General features: G+C 51.2%; 1 protein-coding gene across 4 annotated transcripts in view; it reads left to right on the top strand.

Annotated features, from left to right (window-relative positions):
* The window catches only part of PRKCB (protein kinase C beta), a 322,427-nt gene extending 305,368 nt beyond the window's left edge, over positions 1-17,059 (top strand). For 2 of the 4 annotated variants that reach the window (XM_082714812.1, XM_082714810.1), the window contains one exon: positions 10,349-11,753. In XM_082714812.1, coding sequence (XP_082570938.1) covers positions 10,349-10,507 — 159 coding nt within the window. In that variant the 3' untranslated portion in view covers positions 10,508-11,753. Of the gene's footprint in view, positions 1-10,348; positions 11,754-16,401 lie in introns of those variants that run through there. The other 2 variants (XM_082714813.1, XM_082714811.1) reach the window with 1 other exon arrangement.
* Positions 17,060-17,789: the final 730 nt, after the last annotated feature.

A 17,789-nucleotide genomic window follows, 5' to 3' on the forward strand; every position in this document is an offset into this window, starting at 1 on the left:
TTCCGCCGTATGAGTAAGCGTCTCCGAGTGTGTGTCTGAGTGTGGGTTTGATGTGCTGACATTTCTGAATCGAAGCCACAAAGTGTAACCTTTGTGTGTTTGCGATTAAAACGCCAAATGCAAAGCTTAGGAAAGGGGGCGAACTTTTTGCTTGATATGATCTATTTAAGAACAGAACTTGGCTCCCCTAGAACGTACCAAGTGCTCAGGAGAACAATACCCTTTTGAAAATTGGGGTTTGACATCATTCTTCTGAAACCCTTGCACGTCAGATATATTAGAGAAAATATTCAGTTCTTGTTGGTGCCAGGCAGTACGTCGTTTAATTCTCAAAACCACTGTATGAGGCAGGGGTCACTGTCCCCGTATTACGGGAGAGGGAGCCTGGAAAGGTGGGGACGTTGGCCCAGGTCCAGCAGCTAGCAGGTGGCAGAGCGGGGTCTTGAACCATGGACTCTGCGGTGCCTGAGATCCTCGGAAAGATTATTAGAGACACTTGGGAGCCCCTTTTCCAGTTCGAAACTGTAGTACGGGGCAGGAGCCCGGATACCACCATCTAAGGGTATCTGTTACATAATAGAAACTAGAGACCCTTCACAATTCAAATGATTTTAAAATTTATTTTAAAATATTGCAACAAACAAGAAGCACATTCACACCTTTTGCACTTCACTGGCAGGATTTTAAAAGATGCAAATCTTGCTCGTTCCTTAAGGCTTTGATTTCGAGGCTGACGGAGACAGCAGCCGTTGAGTGACCTCCGGGCGCAGGGTACGGGCCGCATCCTGTCGGCGCGCCTCCAGGCGGGCTCATTAAGCAGTAGACGTCTCCTACTCCCCACTTGGTTCTGTTTGTTCTTTCCGCTATCCAGAGTGTGAAGTTTGCACAGATCCTCATCAAAATATTAGGTTCCGTTCAGACCCTGACAAATAGCCAGGAGCTGTTGAAGACACAGAGCCCAGAGCCTGTCTGTCTCTCTCTTGCCTTCCCTCCACCCCCCACAGATAACCTGTTTAAACTGCACATCAAACCAGGCTCCCTTCGGATGGTGGGAATTGGCAGACTCCTGGGCCAAGTGAAGTTCCTAGATCACTTGCCAAGTGCATGACTTTGAGCTGTCCCTCAGCACAGCAGCCAACAGGGTGAATTTGGAAGGGTAGATGAGAAGGTCACGTGCTAGGGGAGAGCATAAAACTATTAGGACATGTCTGGCAGTAACCATGGAAGAGAACAGAAGTCTAGAAGTGGGTATAGATACCATCATTCTAGAAAGGAGCAAGCAGAGGCCCAGAGATTTGCTTCAGTGACTTACACAGGGAATATAACCAGGACAAGAACACAGACCCTCCATTAAATGGATGCAGAACTTTATTAATACAATGTACAACTGTAGCCATTAAATGGGACAGGAGGTTCTATGAAATTATTCGATTTTACTAGTGAACAGAACCCTCTATCTACTTTGTATATCTCATTTCACCCTCACAACAACTCTGTGAAACTCTGTGATATTACTGTTGACTCCCTCGTATAGGTAAGGAAATAGGCTCAGAGAGGTTAAGTAACTTGCCCTTGGTCACACAGCTGGTAAGCCAGAGTGCCAATTTAATTTAAAGGTGTTCCTTCACCTCCAGAGCCCACATCCTTGGGTTTTACAGTGTTTCCTCTCTCACCTCCCAGACTCAGTGGCACAGATGTGGGATTTGAACTGGAGTTGGTCCAGTCCTGAGTCTGAACACTTCTCTGGGGGATGGGCTCCATCAAGCGAATGTAGATGAAGTCCAACTTCTTGGATTCTGCCATGAACTCTGCTCAGATTGTACTACTTATCACAGTGCCCCAGAAAGGTACTTACCAAAGGGTCAAACTTGAGAAGATGAGCAAATGGATTCAGGGAGACTGGGTCAAACACGGAGAATGTGGGCTTAGAATTGAACAGACCCAAATGCAAATGCCAGCTTTGCTGTCCAGCTCGGCCTCCCCGAGACACAGGCTCTAATCTCAGCCTGGTCCTCTGAAGAAGTCCGCAGACCTCTTCTCTGAAGCTCTCCCTTCTAAAGTGTCCATCCCCCTGGTCTCAGCTGATGATCCTGTCTGTTCAGTTATGTTCAGATCCTGTCTGGGATCAAGTTCCTCATCGGGCTCCCTGCTCAGTGGGGAGTCTGCTTCTCCCTCTCTCTCTCTGCTGCCTGTCCCTGCTCTCACATTCTCTCTATCTTAAAACAAAACAAAAAAAACCCAGCTCCATCAGAGCCAGACTCAAAATGACTTCTAAACAACAACAAGAAAACTCCGGTCGTTACCTGTGGCTGCAGCCAGGGTCTCAGACCAAGTCAGGAGGAATCCATCTCCCGAGGCCCCCCTGCAGTAGCTTTCCTCTGTATTGACTTCATTCTTCATTCGCAGAAAGCTTTCCTGGGTTCATCTCAATCTCGTCACCAGAGTTCATCTCATAATCTTAGCAACTTCTGCCCCTCCCCACCCCCCACCAAAAAGGTTCTTTTTCCCCAAAATTCCCACCAGCCCGGAACTCAGGCTCGTTGGAAGCTACGGGGTCACATGCCCATTGCTAAAGCCATCGCCATGCCTGGGAATGAGGCCTGGCCCCTTTCACGTCTGACATCCAGAGAGAGGAGAAGGGGCAGGTCCTCTAAGAAAAGCCAAGGCAGTGAGGCTAGGGAGGTAGGGGGGTAGAAGGGCGGCCCTTCGGTCCCCGGGCGCACATCTGTCCCTCCCTTCCAACAGGAGCCTCCGGTCGGGGCTGACATCACCTTGAGGCTCCTTCCCATATCCCACCAGCCTTGGCGGGAAAAATTTCCGTCTGTTACGTTTTAAATGTCAGTACCTGTCTGAGTAATATCCCAGGAGGGCTTGGGGGTGTGGCAAGGCCCGCAGGACCCGTCTGTAGCCGGGGGAAGGCCACAGCCATCAGACTAGCTCCCTGGACAGAGCCGGCTCTGTCTGCATTTCAGCGGCGACTGCGGCACCGTTTTATCTGCAGATTTTATCGAGCCATCCTACCGCACCTTCAGGGCAGGTTCATCTGACCTCACAAAGAGTGGCTTAGGGGATTTAGCTCACCTGCTTAAAGGCTGTATAGCCGGGGCTTGACGGGGCTGGGAGAGGTACCCCCGTCAGCGCTGACATTCCGGCCACATGATCCGATGTGATTCCTCAGGCAATGAGATGGCGTTAGAAAGCCTGTGATCTTTGTGATCCCGCAGACCCGACTCTGAATCCCCACTCCTCTCCCTGGCCCTCCATGGCCCTGACCCAGTTTTTAACTTTCCAGATTATCTGCTAGGTGGAGATCATCCTCTTCCTGCCTGTCGCTCAAAGCTGGGAGCATCAAAGTTGTAAAAACATGAGCAAATAACGGGGGTGATCGTTATCTGAGGACGAGTTTCTTTGAAGCCGGCAATGTGGGTTTAGGATGAATGGTGAGGAACAGATAAGAAAAATACAACACTTTGTTCGCACGGGTGTATTTCATCTAGTTTCTTAAAAGCCAGCTGCAGAACAAAGGAATGATTCAATACTTGGTTTAAAGAGTAGCAACATCCCTCCATCTGTTTACCCCGCCATCCAGGACACACGCCAAAATGTTACATAATGAAGGTACCGAGGTGGTGCGATAAGAGGGCTTGGTTGTTGATTTTCCTGGGTACTTTCAAACACCTTGTTCCGGCAACACATATACAAGCCTGGCGGAAGAATCTAGATCATTGTCAGATCTGGGATCAGATCCTAGTCAGGTACTTAAATCTGCTAAACCCGTTCCTTCTGCAGCAGAGACATCATGGATTAAAGGAGATAATCCTCAGAGAAGCACGTAACACTGTGTCTGGCTAATAAGATGCACTTAATACACGCGGTCATTCGTGCACCCTGCGATACTGAGTGCCTACTGTGTGCCAGAGCCTGTCCTGAGTCCCGGGAAGGCCGTGGAATGACTTCTGCTGTTGTGGGATTTACGGTCTAGATAGGACTCTAGCTCAGCAACAGTGAAGCAAAGATAGACACATGTTATTTAGATCGGGCTCTTTGGATGGTTTACTTACTGTGCACGAAGGGAGCCGGCTGTTCTGACGGAGCGTAACAGGAGGGGAGGATTACTGTGTCTGGAGGGGACCCCGGATAGCTTCTCTGAGAAGATGGCATTTAGACCGAAATCTGGAGGAAACCAAGGCATGGCATCTTATTTTAAGATAAAACAAAACAAAACATGAAACTTGCTACCCAGCAGGCCCCCTCTCTTGCTGACTTCCTTCTAACTGAACAGACACAGGAGATCAAGTGCCCTGATTGTAAGGACTCTTCCCCTAGTCTCCGAAAAGGGAGCTTTCATCTCTTTTCTTTCTCTACTGCACGGTGTCCGACTGCGCGCCAGAGAAACACCTTTGAAACATTTTTCAGAATGATCCATCGCAGGACACCTGGGTGGCTCAGTCAGTTAAACTCTGCCATTGGCTCGGGGTCAGGATCCCAGGGGCCTGGGCTCAAGCCCTGCGTGGGGCTCCCTGCGCCAACGGGGAGTCTGCTTCCCCCACTACCTGCCGCTCCCTCTGTTCAAGCTCTCAAATAAAATTTTGAAAAATAAATAAAACATCTTTATTTAAGGGAGAGAGAATGAGTGGGGGCAAGAGGGAGAAGCAGACTCCCCCTGAGCAGGGAGACCGACATGGAACTTGATCCCAGGATCTGAGCCAAAGGCAGACGCTTAACTGACTGAGCAATCCAGGCCGACCAAGAGAAAGACTCTTTAATCTTTTTACCTTTTCTGTGGGGTTCAGGTATATTTTCACTGTGACCTTCTAGGCTGGGCTCCCGAAGATGCCCTGCTGACAGCGGCAAGGCAGGAAGCTCCGCTGTGCCGTGAGCCTCCCGCCATCACGCTGGCTTCAGCAGTGTGGGCTGGGCTTTGTCCTCTTCTCCAGCATCTTGCTCTGTCCCCACCATCTTTTCACCTCCTCGTATTCCCTGGACAATATCCTTCCTCCCTCCGAAGAAGCAGTGTCTGTCTTTCTGGTTGCACTCAGCTTAGAGGACACCTCCTCCAGGAAGTCTTCCTGGCCCTTCTTATGTTCCTCACTTCTGTGCATGGTACCATGCAGAGGCCTGTGTGTGCATCCGTCTCCTCTGCTAAACCACAAGCTTCGTGATGACCAGGACAGGGACCTCTTGTGTGTCATCATATTTTCAGTGCCTAGTACACCACGGGGCAGGAGAAGCACCTTAGCACCCAAATAGCAGTAACTCCCTCATGTAAAGTAGCTTTTCGGGGTGTGTGTGTGGGGGGTGTTCTTATTTTTAAAAAATCTGATATTTAGATTTTCAGAAACACAATCAAGCAGAAAGATAAAGGAGAAAATGAGGCAATCTATAACTCGTCCCACCTTGATAAGCCTGATACGATCTGCAGGACCTGTGAGCACACACATTTATACACATAATTTATAGCAGGGGAACACGCTGTACACAGTTAGCAATTGTATGTGACTATGTCACTATTCTTCTAAATCTCCTTTTCATATTTAAAAGTGTTTTGCATGATACTACATCAGAGAGATGTATGATTTAACTTTTTTCCCTATTGGTGGATAGTTGATGTCAACTTCTTCTCCCCCTCTCAAACAATTTTTTTGATGAACAGCTGTATCTTGGGGGGTTAAACCCAGGAGTATAGAGGGGTCCAGGGAAGGCTCCTGGAGGAAGTGACATCTGTCTGGAGACCAGCGGGAAGCGCAGGCCATGCCCTGGTGGGGTTGGGCGTGGAGGGACAGGGTGGGAGACAGGTATTCCTGGTGGAGGAGGCAGTTCCTTGCAAAGGCTAGGAGGTGACAGAGTGCGCAAGCCTCCTGGGCACCCAGGGACCCGAGTACCGCTGGAGGGTGTTTCGGGGGCGGGGGAGTGGGCAGCAAGGGGCTAGTGACCAGGTCCCCAGGGCCAAGTCCGAAGGGGCCCTGTAAGCCATGCTAGGGAGCGTGTTCCCGGGCAGCGGGGAGCACTGCAGAGAAGTGACATAGCCTGGTTGGCGTCTGAAAGATCCCCATGGCTGCTGTGACTAAGCCAGCTCCACACTCGACAGCTAGACTCGGAGCTGTTATTAACACAATGAAACAGAAATTAGAAGAGAAGAAGGGGGAGAGAGGAAAAAAAAAAAAAAAAAAAAAAAAGAGCTCACATGTAACAGCTCACAGATCAGCTTTTCAAACTGTCTAGGTTCTCAGATTCGCAGGCGCAACTGAACAAGTCAAAACCCTCACTCCCCTGCCTTCCCCACCCAGGGAAGAGGGGCTTTGTGGTTTCAGGAACCAAGCAAAACGAGCCAGCGGCGCCGAGGGGGTGTGGGTCCCTGTCGCGGTTGCGGGAGCTCTGGTGGTGTGGCCTGATGACAAGGGGAGGGGGGGGTTCTTTCAAGAGCTCAGGGAGCTGTCGGTCCCCACTCAGGACCGCCAGGGAAGCAGGTGTGGTCCCCGTGGTGTATGTGTCGCTCGATCCCAGCCGCAGAGCCGCCCTGTTCTCCAAGGACACCACAGGCGCAGAGCTCATCTGGGCTGTGCCTCCCCAGGGCTGACGTCTCCATTTAAGGAGCGCCCCTGAAGCTAATGGGCAGTGACAGGTCCATTTGAAAAAACACGGAAACACTTAGGGAGGCTGTGATCTGCCAGCCCCACGTAAGCTGCTTATTAGCAAGGAAATCACGCTCCCCCCTTGGTTAACCCCTGCGCTTGCATCTCCTCCCTCACTTAAAGATTTCATTGGTCTTGGAGGCAGGGGAGGGGGCTGAGGGGAGGGGGGGGAAAGGCTCGAAGCTGCCAGGAGCTGTTTCTCTCTCTCCTGTCACAGCCCCTGGGGAGGCCCCGGCCAAGCTGCAGCCTTCTGGCGTGCACGGGGAAATTGATGGTTTTTAAAGAAAAATGGCCCCTGAAGACTCCAGGTCTCCACTCCTTGCTTTCCACGCTGGCTGGTTTGGGTCCCGGCACACAGGCCAAAGAGGAACACGCCCAGGTGTGCCTCACACTGTGCTCGCTCAGTCCCACCGCCCCGGTCCCTGGCTCCGGCCGCTCCGGGTGGCGTCGGCAACTGCCCCTCTGCCCCTTGGCCCTGTTCCCCATCTCTCTGCCCTGGATGAAGTCAGCCAGCGCCGACCTTCCCTGGCGCCTCCGCCGTCAGTCTAGCTGCGGCCCTCTTCGGTCCTCACACCCTCGACATCCCCACCGGACACGCAGACCCATCCCACTGGAAAGCAAGGGTCCAGCCGCCGCCGGAAGGCTCCCTACCCCGAGTGTCCCCCACCCTCCCCAGAGCTCAGGGGCCAAGTTGTGGGGTCACGGACAGGCCCTCTCTTCCCGGAATACCCCACTTCTGACCTGTCAGCCTGTCTTGCCACCTCTCCCCTCCGTCCGTGCCCCCCAAGGGCACCTTCCTCCGAGCCACCATCCTCTGTCACCTCCCCGCCCCTCGCCCTTCCGTCAGCTTTGTGCACAAAAACCCAAGCAAGAGTGTGCCGGGCGCGCAGAACCCTCCAGCGACTTCTCAGCAGGTAGCGATGGGAAGGCCCGTGATCTGGCCCCGGCCCCCTGGCACACCACCCCCCACCACCACCCCTGCTCTGCCTCTTGATCACCACGCTGGCCCCAGTGGCCTCCCCACTCTCGGGGGGCCTTGGCAGAGCAAACGTGCTCATCTCTGGGCCTTTGCAAACGCACTTCCTCCACCCAGAATGCTTTTCCCCCATTTAAATGGCTCCAAGCTCCTCTCCTCAGAGCTGACCACTTTATCGAAAATGGCCTTCTCTTCGCTCCGCATCCCTGGCCTGACTTCATTTTTCTTAATACCGCTTGCCTCCCCCGTCTGGCATGAACACAGCTGTGCACACTCACAGCTCCCTTTCTGGTCCCCTGTTGGTTGCCTTCCTAGCCCCTGCAGAATGCCAGTCCCACGAGGCACAGATTTTTTAGAACTTACCCTTAGCACAGGGCCTGGCACACAGTAGGCACTCAATAAATACTGCTCAAATGAAAAAAAAAAAAAGATGCATAAGCAATGGAAAAAACTGGACTATAATCCTGACCACTGTGTTGAGGGTCTGTCCTTTTGAGGACAAACGTTTTCCCCGGCCGGCCAGCAGGGCAGACCCCAGGTCTTGATTATAGAGCAGGCAGGGGTGCGGGCGGGGGGTTCACCTCTCATTTTCCGAGACCAGAAGCAGAGAGATCAACATGGTCGAAAGGAATTTTTCCAAAGAGGAATAGAGCAGGAGTTCTGAGGCGCTCTGGGAGCTGAGCCCCATGGCCGCGTGCACACGCACATGTGCACACACACACACACACACACACACACCCCATACCTCTGCTTCCCTTGACCTTGGGGCCTGAAGGAGCCCAGGGGGAGTGTGCCCGCCTCACCTTTCTCAACTCACCTTCCCTCTGCCCGTGACTCGGCTTGGAGGCAGCGCTTCATCTTCTCACCTCCTCATCCGCGGCCCGTTTCCCAGGACTTTCGTGCTCGACCCCTCGGAGATCCGTGAGCTCCAGCGGTCCGCTCCCGGACCCTCGCAGTCCCCAGCGAGGGGGACAGTGCTCCATCCCGAGTCTCCTCTTCCCGCTCTTGGTGTTAGGGGCCACAGTCTCACTGGCACCTAGAAATCAGATCCCCCACCTCCCGGGTGGTTCTGTGAAACGGAAAGGTAATGTATGCGAAACCCTCAGCAAGCGCCAGTTGCCTGGAAACTGCTCTGCGGTTTTATTACTGTTATCTTTATCTGTCTTCCACTTCCCATGTTCTGTCCTTTCCGTGTTTTTCTTTTTTTTCCAAGACCTCTCTCCCGCACTCCATAATCTGTCCTACTAACCCCCTGTCCCAAGGTCATCTCCCAGAGCTGCCCCGGCCCCTCCGCGTCATGGCATCCACACGGAAATAGCCGTCTTTCAGAACATTCCCACTTTCTCTGCATGGGGGGCTGACGCAACTTAATTCTCACGGTCCTTCGAACCCGGGACCTCGTCGCCTCCATCCCTGACTCGTGCCTCTCTTCCCAGCCCCGCCCCATTTGGCCCTGTCCTCCTCAGCCTGGGACCCGCTCGTGGAGAATGGAGCCAGGAGCTCGGGCTCTGGCGTCAGAGCTCTGGGACTAGCTGTGCTCCTCAGTGGCTGCGTGACCTTGACCAAATGACACCGTCCCCCTGGCCTCAGTCTATTCATCTGTCCCGTGGGGATAATGCCCCCGTCATGGGGTCACTGGCAGAATGAAATAAGATAAAGCAAGATGAGTGGTCTGGGGTAGCTGGCGGGTGGCAAAGGCGTCACGAATGCTGGTACTACCCCTGCTCTGTTACTAGCTTGCGGTTGCCTGCGGTAGACACTGCGTCTCCGATTCTAAGAGCCCTGCGCCCATGTGTGCTGGTGAACTAAAAAAGCCAGGTTTAGTGACTGCCTTCTCATTCGGTGGGAACTATTGTGTGCACATTTGTATGCACCTGTGTATGGGCGCACACACACACACACACACACACACACACACATTACAACCTTGCCTCAGACCAGGACCTTTGCACTTAGGAGGACCCCAAAGAGGCTGAGACATGGTGACGGTTTCCTCCCCAGAACCCAGGTGCCCCGCCAAGCACTGGCTTGGGTCTCACCCCACACCCTCGGCTCCCATCCGGAGAGATCGTGGCTGAGTCAGCCTCCACTGGCACCTTATGATGAAAGGTCAAGGACTTACCCAGCTAATCAGGGCTTGGCGGGCGACCAGCCATGCAGGCACCACACCCGGGTCTCGGGATCCGTGTCCACTGACTCGAGTTCGTAACTGGCCACGTCCGTAGCTCCTGACTAGCAGCCAGAGGAGAGCACTTTGGGGGATCCATTGCGAAATATTAGGATCTCCTGGATGACGTGTAACAGACTTGTTCCTTCGCATCTGGTGGCGCACGACACGTCGATGGTACCTTAATCCCATCTCTTTGAGCAGGTGGGCTTGGCTGGTTCCTTGGGAGCCGGGTTGGGGGGCGGGGTGAGGGGAGGGCGCATACCACACGCCACCGGCCCCACCATCTCCTGCCTTTGCCGTGCAGCTCCTGGTGTCACCGGGCTGCCAGGGGCAGCTCACGAGCCCTAGAAACTGCGAGTCAGGAGCCCCAGGTCATGAACCAAAGGTCATGAGAATTTTGGATTTTATGTTGCTCTCATATCTGATCATGGAAACCTCTCCGAGGCAGGGGAGCAAGCCACGCCCCATTGTGTTCGGTTCTGTTTTGTTTGGGTTTTTGGTTTTGGTTCTTGTTTTGTTTTGTTTTGTTTTTTTCCACCTACCACAAGTTCTTTTCTTCCCTTCTCATAGTGTGGGCGAAATGCTGAAAACTTCGACCGGTTTTTCACCCGTCATCCACCAGTCCTAACACCTCCCGACCAGGAAGTCATCAGGAATATTGACCAGTCAGAATTCGAAGGATTTTCCTTTGTTAACTCTGAATTTTTAAAACCTGAAGTCAAGAGCTAAGTAGATGTGTAGACCTCCGTCCTTCCTTTCTGTCATTCGAGCCCGACGGCTGTTGTGGTGACCTCTTTTCTTTCCATTGCCACGTCGCATCCATGTTTTACTTGCTGATGAGACTAGAGTGACCATGTTTCAGAAACCAAATGTCCTCAGGTAGTTTGGAGCATCTCTGTGAGATGCGGTGACGCGGATGGCTCGTCGAAAATGCTGCATTAATTAGCGCATTAGCAAATGACCTCTTCCCATGGACTCTCCCCAGCATGGCCTTGCGGCAGAGGTCCCGTGGGGACGGACAAATGCCTGCTTTCTCTCCCTTTCTCCCAGCGCTCGCATTTCACACATTTCCCAACTCCAGGCATCCAGTCTGGATTGTTCTTACCAAATGAGTGGTTCACCGGATGCTAGCAGCATTCTCTCCCTCCTGGACCCGGAGCTTGGCTTGCATCCAAGGGTATGGTTGCTTTGACGTAGAGGGGATTCCTCCATTCTGCCCAGTTTGGAGGCACCATGAGCTGTGCAGAGCCCAGGCCAAAAATAAAATCGTATTTGTTATTTTTTTAGACTCAAAGTTAAGGAGATGATCTCAACCCTTTTAAAATGCCAAGAGGGTGCTTGGAGACCATCTCAATCTAAAAGGACCTCAAGGGGTCAGTCAAAAGGCAACCGGCTTGGGCCCCCCCCTCCATTCTGTAATGTCTGATACTCTCTGTCCCTGATCATGATCACCTTCATCCTCAAACTCCTGGAAAAGGGCATTTGGCATCACCCCCCTGAAAAGACATGGTCACTCTAGCCAGGTCCCAGAGGACCATGGTTTTACATTACATTTCAAATTTTATTTGCTTTGGGGTTTTATTTCTGTTATTGTTCAAACGCAAAAAGAAAAAAAAAACTCACTTTGTTACACATGCTTTGAAATCTGTGTCCAAATGTTATTGACCACAATGACCTGTTTGATTTGTCAAGAAGGCGGCTCTGGACCTAGCGGACCCCCATGCCCGCACGGATGGGATTTGTCTAGGTTTGTTGCTGGCTTTGGAAAGCTAATTAAGCGCTCTGAGAAAGATACCATTTCTTGAAACATAGACGGTTGTACTCTTCACTTTGATGATGTTTTGCAAGATGTTTGTGGAAATGTCCATTTGTATCTGGATACCTGTTATGTGCCATTTTTTTTCTAGCATCGAGATCCAATAAAAAAAAAAAAGAAAAGAAAGAAGAAATGCTATTTCAAGAAAACAAAACAAAACACGGCTCTCTTTGAAAAATGTGGACCCAAACTGCCAAGCGGGGCTCCTGAGTCTACGAGACAGAAAGAACTAAACCCAGAGCTTAACCTCAGCCCCTGGTTCTGCCAGTCTGAGAGGCTTGGGGCCGTTCAGGGACTCCAGGCAGCCTGTAATAGGATGGGGTGAGCTGGCCGGGGCTTCCAACGATATCAGAGGTCAAAGCCAGAGTCAAGTTTGGGAGCCAGCTAGGAGCCTGGCTGGGGCTCTTGATATTCTTATCAAAATCACCACTCCTCCCAGCTTGGACTCAGTATTCTTACTTGCAAGCAGCTTTGTGAGCCCCCAGAAGCCAAGGAAACCCCTTGGGCAGGAGAAATCCCCTTTGCCTGCTGCCTCCTTCTATTCCTAGGCAACCTTCCAGAGAATTCTTATCACAAGTCGAGTGATTTCCAGAAGCACCAGAGCTTCTAAGAGACCACCGGGAGAACTTTACCAGCTTGACAAATGTCCTTGAAGGAGTGCTTCTCATCTTTAAGAAGCCTGTGATTGGGATCTCCACATAGGCAGAGGCCCCTGGCTCACTCCTGTTGGCCCTCGGCTTCTCCATCATGGTAGCAGTGGAGACCCCCATATGGGGCAAACCCCAAGTCCCACCTGGCAAGCTCAGGAAGTTAGAGAAGGAGGGAAATCAGGGCAGAAGCCTCCTTCCCCCGGTTTATTGCTGGGGACACCGGCATCTGGAAAGAGGCAGTGACTTGCCCAAGGTCAGCCAGCTGGGGCGCAAACCCGTTACCTGACTCAGGGCAGGACTGTTTCTGCTCTAGAGCTGGCATCTCTGAGCCATGCCCACCAGTAAGCGAATTATTTGAGGTCTTTCGTCTGGCTGTTGGGTCACCAGGTCTCCTCTTGGACCTGTTCTCAGGAAGATAAAAAGCATGGAGAAGCATTGGGCCATTGACAGATTCTTTGAGACAACATTAGAGAACACTGTAAGATAGGTAGCTAGCTAGCTAGTTAGACATAGATAAATAGATAGGAAGAATATATTGTATATACACACCGCATATTTGCCAAATTTCTGTCATTATTTTTTCAGAAGTTGAATCATTTGCAGAAGAGGTACTCAAGCCAAAGTCTCTATTTCCTTAACACACCTTGCTGAGAGTTGGCCAGTGAAGGCTTGTGTGCAAAGGAGGGACCCTTGGCCAGAGTTCCCCCACCGTTTCCTTTTCCATCACCATTTTAAATCCAAAGGAGACCAAGAAACCGAGCTCTGAGAATAGATCATCTCCGGGCCATACTTTCCAAGTTTATCCAGGAAGAAGGATTTTCCACTTCTCTGTGCAGTCATGCCCAGATTCCACCTCCCGTTTGTTCATCCAGGAAGCATTCATTCCAAACACCGACTATGTGCCAGGCTCTCTGTTGGGCGCTAGAGCTCAGTGGGGAACCCCAACGATGCAATCTGGGGCAGCAGCCATTAACTAAGTAATTAAAAGCATGATGTGACCTGGAGATAAGCAGTCTCTGAGTTAGTCAGGGGAGGCTTCTTAGAAGAAAAAAAAAAAGTCCTCAGAGGTCTTCATGGTGCCTCTTTTTCTCTGTAGACCCCAGAGACCACAGTTTGAGACTGAAGGAGGAGATGTAGCAGTGCCCCCTTGACCCAGATTTCTGGGACAATCTTAGAGTGTAAGGGGTGGGGTAGGACAGGAGTTAGGTGGTAGGTGGGGTGGGTTTCCTTCTAGAAGGCCAAAGGCACAGTCTCCATGCTCGGACAGATCATAGAATCACCAAGATTCGAGCAGAGACGGATAGTCAGAGAGAGAGAGGGAATTGGTTTTGCAGCTCAGTTCTGAGTCCTGCATTTTTCTTAGAGTTTTTCTCACCTGGATTCCTGCAGGCATTACCCTTTCCAGCCCTCCGGGAGAAGCTGTTCTGCCGGCACACTGCCCACAGCTTGACACAGCCTGGTTCTTCCAGAGGAGACAAGCTGAGATTTTCCGAAAGAACTTAAATTAGGGAAGGAATTTAAATAAAGAAATTAAGTAAGGGAACCCAAAGAAACCTAAGCACCGTCCACGTTAGCCATGGCTCATTGTCTGCCCGGATCCAAGAATCCCGCTTGGTATTTCTCAGACTTATCACTAACCTGTTCCTCTTCTACGAAAGGGTGGGGCCATGGTCCTAATGACCTTGGGGAATCAAGAGGAGGCCGGCGGAATTAATAACCCTCCTTGGTTGAGTGATACTCTGCTCATGTGGCTTCAGATACTAGCCACCCCAAAAAAGAATGGTCCCAACAGAGAGGCCTATCCTCTCCCTCCTTCTAGAGGTACAATTCAGGGGTATTTCCTAAGGGGAGCTGCCGGATGAAATCCAGAATGGCAGGTTTTATTTGGACTGTGTGACTGTTTGAGGCACAATGGATGGGGAAGAGCTGTGAGAGCTAGGGCTGGTGGTAAGGGAACCTCCACAGATGCCCAAAGGCAGGGAAGGCCAGATGAGGTCAATGTTCCCAGGGGGAGATTGGAAAGGAGGCAACTGCCTGCCTTCTAGCCCCACATCTGCCTGGGGCTCACACACAGCCTCGCAGCTCTCAGACCTCGAAGGGGCCTAACATTTCGGTCCCTACTGAGACTCAAAGTAGACAGAAGCCGATGTGAGAGAGCCAGAGAGTCAACAGGAACGATTTCACTGCTTTGCTAGAGAGTGGTGGGGTCTCCAGCCCCAGGACAAGTGTATGTTGGAAGAAAAAGCAAGAGGCTATGAGGCTCAACCTTAGTCGATCTCTATTCATTGAGTCATTCAGCAAATAGTCACGGACAGCCCGCTGTGTGCCAAGCATTATTCCAGGCCCAGGAAATACAATAGTGAAGAAACAGGTACGGACCCTCCCTGCCTGGAGAGAGGCAATAAATATAAGACAATGTCTGATAGTACGTAGGCGCCACGAAGACACTGAAAAGGATGCTAACGTATGACTTGTAGGGTCCAGGGAGGGATGCACGGGCAATACTAAAGGAAGGGGTGATGTTTGAGCTTTTCTCTGAGTACAGGAGACAACACAGCCTGTGCCTGGGACAGCACAGGACAGGCTGACAGTGGGCAGAAGATAAAGCAGAATGAACGGGCATGAGAGGGCCCACCACCTAGAAAACAGCTCCATCTGCATCTTGAGCCCACTGCAGTCTGGCAACACTAATCCCCACCCCCACCCCCGCCCCGGACTCCCACACCCCAGCACATGCAACACAATTCAGTGGCAACTCCATAGAGACATTTTACCTATCTCGAGGGAGCAGCCTGAACGACGGAATTCTTGTGGGAGGTACTGGCAAAGGGGAATGAGCCCAGCGACGAGAAACCCTACCAGTCAGCACCCAGTAGGAGCTAACCCTAAGGCATGAATGGCAATTGACTGGACTCCAGCACATCAGTCCGGACTCACCGAGCCTCCCCGCTTCACAATCTGACCCAGCTCTGGCTTCAGTGAGGCTGAGCCAGGCGCTCTCCTCAGTCATCCTCTACTAAACCAGCCATCAGATGGTCTCCCCGCACGCACAGCCCCCATCAAAGGGGCTGAGGTTAGCCTTAATTAAGAGCAGCGTGGTCAGGTAGAGATCCCTACTGCACTGTGCAGCCTTGGGCAAGTCACTGTATCTTCCTGCACCCGTCTTCTCCTATGTCAAACCGTGGGGGGTTGGGGGAGGAGACAGTGAGGACCCCATCTCCTCCTGCCCTCAGCTGGGTGGTGAGGATGGGAAGACGAGAGTCTTCAGGACCCTGAGCAGGTGAGAACATCATACAGACGTGAGGTGTTTCTATGAACCCACACTCTGCCATTCCCTGGAAACGGTTGCCCCAAACTGTAGTTAGCAGCCTGGGACCCCCAACCCGACACAGAAATGTCAGGCTAACCAGGAGAATAGAATTTTTGTTGTAAGGCTGCCCCTAGAGACCTCACTTTAAGCTTTGGGTTTGGTTTCTTAGAGCTTGTTGACTAGATGCACGCTATGCTGTAACCATCCTTGGAGACCGCCTGTGGCTGATGAAGACCCAAATTCTAGTCTGTGGGTGGATTTCTGAACATCCCTTCAGAGCCTCGTTGGCACCAGGGAATGTGGGACGGACAGGGATCCGTTCCTTTCGTCAGGCAACGATCTGATGCCCCCCCCATGCCACTCCGTCCACCTCCTGGGCACCTTGAGCGGCTGTGCCCCTGCTCTTCTTTTTAAAGAAAAGGCGCCTCCTCGCCACAGGGGTCGCTGTGGGGTGCTTTCCTCCGGGATGCTCTACCCCGTGACTAATTCTATGACATTTTCCACTGGGAAGAAGTAGTTTCCAGCTCAGTTCATCTCAAAGCCAAAGAAAACAGAAACACGCCTCCCCCCCACCCCAATGCCCAGTCCACGTTATGACAATCCTTCAAGAAATTCAATGTTTCGTTTCCTTTCTTAGGCAACCGCCACCAAGTGTTCTCTCCCGAAGCCAACAGTCAACGTGAGGTGAAAGGCAGGGGATGGTAGGCACATGGCACCTGCCCAGCAGCTCCGCCCGGGGCTCGTTCTGCCTCGGCCCGTCAGGTGCCATCGGCTTCCCGCTAACTGGCAGGTGTGGGTCGCGCTTCCTTCTTCCGCTGTGTTAATGTGTTTGCTTTCCATTTGGCAGAGAGACAAGCGAGACACCTCCAACTTCGACAAAGAGTTCACCAGACAGCCTGTGGAACTCACGCCTACTGATAAACTCTTCATCATGAACTTGGACCAAAATGAATTTGCTGGCTTCTCCTATACTAACCCAGAGTTTGTCATTAATGTGTAGGCGAAGGCGACTCCGTTGTCCACCCTGGAGTTGTGTTAGACTTCAGGCCAAGTGTATGTATCGATTCTAGTCTTCCAGGATCCCTGGCGCGTCCGCAGCCTGGCAGTCAGCGCGTGGAGGGCTTGTCCTCGAGGGCTTTTCTTTGTATGTGTAGCTTGCTAGTTTGTTTTCTACATTTGAAAATGTTTAGTTTAGAGTAAGCGCTTTCTCCAATTAGAAGGAACAATTTTCCAAACTTCCAGAAACTCGTCAAAAGGAACAGACGACGTCAAACCTACCGTGTCTGATACCAAAATGCTTCGGTATTTGTCATTTTTAAAGTCAGAAGCTGATGTTCCTGGTAAATGTTTTTACGGTTATCCTACCATATCTTCTTTGAATGCTAAGCATGACTGGTATTTTTAAAAATTGTGAGTAAGCTTTGCAGTTACTGTGAACTATTGTCTCTTGGAGGAAATTTTTTGTTTAAGAATTGATATGATTAAACTGAGTTAATATATGCAAACTATCTGGTTAGTGTGTCTTGCTTTTAAACAGGCCCTGGGACAAGGGTGGGTTATAAACTTGAGAGCCACAGGCTGATGCAGCTGATGGACAAGCTTTGTTTTGCACGCACACAATCTTACTTCATTGCCAACATTTAAAAAATGGTATATTCTATATAAATTCTAGGGTTTTCAGATTCACTTAAAAAAGAAAAATCAGCCCTTAAAAAAGAAAAATCGTTCCCCTGTGGAAATAATTCAACCAAACTGAGAAATGGCTGTCTCCTTTAAAAGCAAGGTGGACTCGAGCTCTGCCCCAGTCTCCACCATGCCCTGTTGTGTTACACTCTCTATCCACGTACCTGGGTACTGTAGATTGGAGGCTGAAACTTCTGCCATTGAAATCACAGACTTCATGACCTCAATATTTTCCTGTGCCCAGAATCAGGAGATCTGTTCAGTAATCCATTCAGCATGGCTTGCCTGCATTAAATCCTCAAGCACGAAGTACTTATTAAAGGTTTCATTCAATCCACCTGTAACAAAAGTCAGCAAAGAAGTTGTTGTCAGTACAAAGAAAACACTTTTCTTTCTTTCTTTTCAACTGATGTATATATTCTAGAGACAGAGAATGACCTGGAGAGGCAGAGTGAGAGGGAGAGAGAACCCCAAGCAGACTCTCCATGCACAGAGCATGGAGCCTAAAGCAGAGCTCGACCTCACAACCCTGCGACCACAACTTGAGCTGGA

This window comes from Mustela nivalis (assembly GCF_964662115.1).
Source record: "Mustela nivalis genome assembly, chromosome: 19".
Lineage (NCBI taxonomy): Eukaryota > Metazoa > Chordata > Mammalia > Carnivora > Mustelidae > Mustela > Mustela nivalis.